Source organism: Crocodylus porosus, unplaced genomic scaffold, assembly GCF_001723895.1.
Source record: "Crocodylus porosus isolate Cpor-Errol unplaced genomic scaffold, CroPor_comp1, whole genome shotgun sequence".
NCBI classification, from domain to species: Eukaryota; Metazoa; Chordata; order Crocodylia; family Crocodylidae; genus Crocodylus; species Crocodylus porosus.
The window spans coordinates 19,372,655-19,377,044 of record NW_017728921.1 but is presented as its reverse complement, the minus strand read 5'-3'; the positions used below and the strand labels follow the sequence as shown (position 1 = coordinate 19,377,044).

Sequence of the window (4,390 nt, the reverse complement as noted above, 5' to 3'; positions counted from 1 at the left end):
GTGTGTGTGTGTGCGTGTGTGTGTGTGTGTGTGTGTGTAGCTGAAGTACCCATAAAGCATTGCTGTCTGGCTGGTTCTTGCACTTTAAGGAGCCAGAGTTCCTGTTGCCTGTATGGAAATGTTGAACAACCCTTTAGCAATCATCAGTCCATTTCCTGGCACTCAGGAGTTCATAACCTGCATTGATTTAGGTAATTCAGATTAAAAATGCAGTCCTGACTGACAGTTGACTGGTGCCAATAGAAACTTAATGCTTTGATACAAAAGCTTATTGAACCACTAATCCAGTGGGATGTTTGTTTAACAGGAACAAGCACCATTAATAATGCATCCATTAGGCCTGTAGAATGAATAATTTAAACTCAGTCAAACTCCACTGTTCCCCCCTCACTTAAAAATACGTATTTTTGTGCCATTTCAGAATGTTATCTGAAGACCAGGACTAAGCATGAAGAATACTATCCTCTAAACCTCTGGGAATGAAAAGTGTGAAGAAGAAGAAGAAAAATACTTCATTCCAGACTTAGATTTTACCCTACAAGTCTCTCTCTAGAGGCAAGTTGCTGGTGGATGAGCTAATAGTCCAAAATTAGTGAATGAAAGCGGTGTGTCCACATGTGCAATGTATTTATTGACAAAAGAATTTCAGTCTAAATCAACACACACCCTCCTGTTCTAGTGTCCAATGAGTACTTGGCCTTTAACGACTGACTTCCCCTTCTCTTTTATTTAGAATGTATCCTGGATCCATGGATGTTTGCCGGCTGAACTTAGTGAAACAAAGCCAACTTGTCTATGCTGTTTACAGTTTGTGATTTAGGGCCTAGTCCAAAGCCCACTGAAGGTAGTAGAAAGATCCCCATTGACTTTAGCAGGCTTTGGATTAGGCCCTTAAAGATTTGTATTATATTTTAAAACTGTCTCAGTGTATAGTAATCATAATAATAATGCATTTATGATAATTTTTACATGCCACAAATTCACCCTGAAACTGCAGCTATTTCCTTCTGAGATCCTGAGCTTTACACTCTTTCACTTTGGATTTTTCACCATCCAAAGGCTGACGTCAATCACTTGAATATTCCATGCAACAAATCTCAAAGTATTCTCCAAACGATCTTTCTGTTGTCCTCCATTGCTCAACCACCTCCCATTGGCCTCCGTCTGGCATCAAACTTGCACTGAGCTCATTTTCATCATTACATTTGTCCAGTCTGTGTATGTAAGATAATTTTCTCTTCTTTTCTTTTGTCAAATGACTTGTATTTTAGTAATATGTTTCTCCATCCATTTTTACAGTGCCTCTAACAAATTAGTTTGTTTCCTTGTACCTCACCTTGATAACTGTTTTTTGTTTCATTCACTATCTTGTCCTCCCATGAACAAAGAGGTAAATCCTACCACTTTCTTACTAATAACCCAATGACTGCTGAGTGCAAAACTGCCCAACATACATAAGGGAACAGAATCTGCCTCATAGCTAATACAATTTCCTGGCATTTTACCAAAGCACAGAATTATAGTTACATTTTCTGGATTGAAAACTTGTTGAAATAATAAATGTGTTCTGTAACCAATACATTCTGTGCTCAAGATTAACATGGTGGGCCAGATACTCCATTGATGTAGGCCATTGTGATTCCATAGACTTTTCATTACTATTACAACTTCAGTTTGCTTTGCATTTACACTGTTATAAATCAGAAATGACTGCACTGAAGTTAGTTGAATTCTTCTGACTTTACAGGCCTACTTGTGGGGGAGAATTGTGCTTGCAATGAGTGCAAATATACTATCATGAGAATAATCTTCTGAAACCTATACCTGTCAAAGTATATACACCTGGTAACAGAGTGTATATGCCAACAGAGCTGCAGTTTGTTCCTTTCTCCCAAATTGTGTTTTTCATTGAAGTCAGTAATACAAACTGTTCTTAAATGATGTTCTTCCAAATCTTTTGTGAGTCCAGTAAAAACCAATACTTTATTATTTACACTAGTAAATTTTCTCCAGCTGGAAGTTTTGCTGCTGACTTCAGTAAGACCAGGAGCTGGCCCATCCTGTGCACTTCCTAATGATGTTTGGACACTGGTTCATTGGTCTCAAATGTCTTGTGGGACTTTTTGTAGCTTGCATTATATCAGATGTAATAAAACTGTCATGGAGAGGCAAAATAAAATTGGTTTTCATTAATGTTCATTCAGGTGTGTGGGAAGTGACTTTCTAACATTTTAAGTCTCTCCTATTTTAGTGATTAATTTATTTTTCCAAGTCTATTTTAGAAAAATTCAGATTTCAGTAGAAAGGGAATGGAACCAAGAAGGAAGTATTACCTGGCCTTGTCAGTAGCACACAAGTGATGCAGTGAGGAGAGCATTTAGTATTCTATTTTGACTGAAGATATAAGTTTTCATCAGTATGAAATAATGTAGTAAAATAGCAAAGCCAAAATTGACCAGAAAAGACTAAACTCTGTTTTGACAAACTAGTTTAAGTTCAGGGGAAGTGCTGACTTGAGCCAAATTACTCTGGTCTGGGGTAAGTGAGAGAATTCCTACCTTAGTTGCTTGTTCTTCCAAATTAGCCAAAAGTCACACACAATGGCAAGACTGAAAGACAGAAATATGTATTTTAAAAACGTTGGGTCAGATCTTTTTCATTCTCAATGGTGTAAACCTTAAATAATTCCATTGGCTTAAATGGCATTGCAGTTCATTTCTCCAGTCTAACTTATACCAGCCAATGAAAATTAATATGTTCAGAAGTTTTACTGGCTGGCTGATCACAGTAGTTTTGCTAGCAGGCAGGGATGATCAGGCAGCAGTACTGGTGAACATGTTCAGGGAAATTAAATAATAAGATAGCTGCAGGAAGTCCCTGCAGAGGCAAGAGTACAGTCTCATTTGAACTGGTAAGCCAAAGTAAAGTCCATTAGGACTTGTAGTTGTATAATAGAAATCAGAATCTGATCCTGTATTACAATTTTCTACAACATATGAAAATCCAGTATAGTGAATAATCTGAACTTCTGCTCTTGGCAGTGTAAGGACTTGTGGGTCAGATCTTCAAAAGTATTTAGACACCTGGGGTGCATCCAGACGAGCAAGCACATGCCTGTTGTGGCATCTCAAAATAGTTTGAGATGCCACAAGAGGCATGCTGGGAATGAAAAAATTATCCCCACACTGCATATTTGCAGCATGGACTCTAATTTTGATACTGGGAAATCCTGGTATCAAAGAAAACCCGCTGAAGAAAAGCAGCGCAGGGTATGCTCCTGGAGCCTGCCCTTAGCCAACCAAATGCTGAGTCCTCCAGAGGGACGTGTCCCCTGCCTGCCCCCTCACACAGCACACAGCCTCCCACCCCCACAGCAGCAGCCGTTCTGGTGCTCCTAGCTCACTACTGGCAGAGCAACCCCATGGCGCACCAAGGCCCCAGCTGCCTAAGACCAGGCACCACATGTGCCACGTGGCACCGTGCCGGTCTGGCCCACTAGCGCGCACTCTCAGGCAAAACCAGGCTGCTTTTGCTGTCACCCGGGGCTCCAGCACTGCATGCAGGGGCCATGTACCTTTGGACCAGGCCAGATCCTTCCTGCATGTACCCAGGCCAGCCCTGGGGCATGCAGAGCACTTGGAGGCAGTCCAAGAGTACACAGGCCCTACGTGCTGTGCCAGGACTCTGGGTGACAGCCTGAGTGATCCAATTTTGCCTGAGGGCATGTGCTAGCAGGCCGGGCTGGTGCAGTGCCACATGGCACAAGTCATGCCAGGTCCCAGGCAGCTGGGGCTGCACCACACCACACCACACCGCACCGCAGGAGGGCTCTACCAGTAGTGAGCTATGTACACTGGGATGGCTGCTGCTGTTGCTGCAGTGGGGGCTGTACACTGTGTGGGGAAGTGGGCAGGGGGGCAGGGGACTGACCCACCCCTTCCAAACAGTCCCCTCTCACTCACACAGTCCCCCCCACACTCACACACACAATCCCCCCACCCCCACAGTACCTCCCACACCCACACAGTTCGCCCACACCCACAAACCATCCCCACAACTCCCCACCCAAATACCCAGCCACAAACCCCATATCCACAAACCCCACACCCCCAAAGCCCTACACAAACTCCATACCCCCCAACAAACCCTACAACCACCCCTATACCCACCCATAAATCCCACCTCCCACACACCCCTTCCCTCCAAACCCAACATCCCCCCCATACATCTCACACCCTGCATGCCCAGCCACCAAATGGGCTGGGACAGGACCTGTTGGTGGGAGCTGCACTGCAACCCTGCCCTGTGCCCACACCAGTGCTGGGATATATGGCCCCAGCCTGGGGGGGGCTCCTAGTCCCAGAAACCACTTGGGTGTGTGATCGGCTGG

At 43.9% G+C, this 4,390-nt stretch overlaps 1 protein-coding gene across 1 annotated transcript in view; it reads left to right on the top strand.

Moving 5' to 3' along the window:
- TMEM233 (transmembrane protein 233) overlaps positions 1-2,199 on the top strand; it is a 20,117-nt gene extending 17,918 nt beyond the window's left edge. The window contains exon 3 of the mRNA XM_019539245.1: positions 422-2,199. Within this exon, the coding sequence (XP_019394790.1) occupies positions 422-433 (12 nt within the window). The 3' untranslated portion in view covers positions 434-2,199. The remainder of the gene's footprint in view (positions 1-421) is intronic.
- The last annotated feature ends 2,191 nt before the right edge of the window (positions 2,200-4,390 follow it).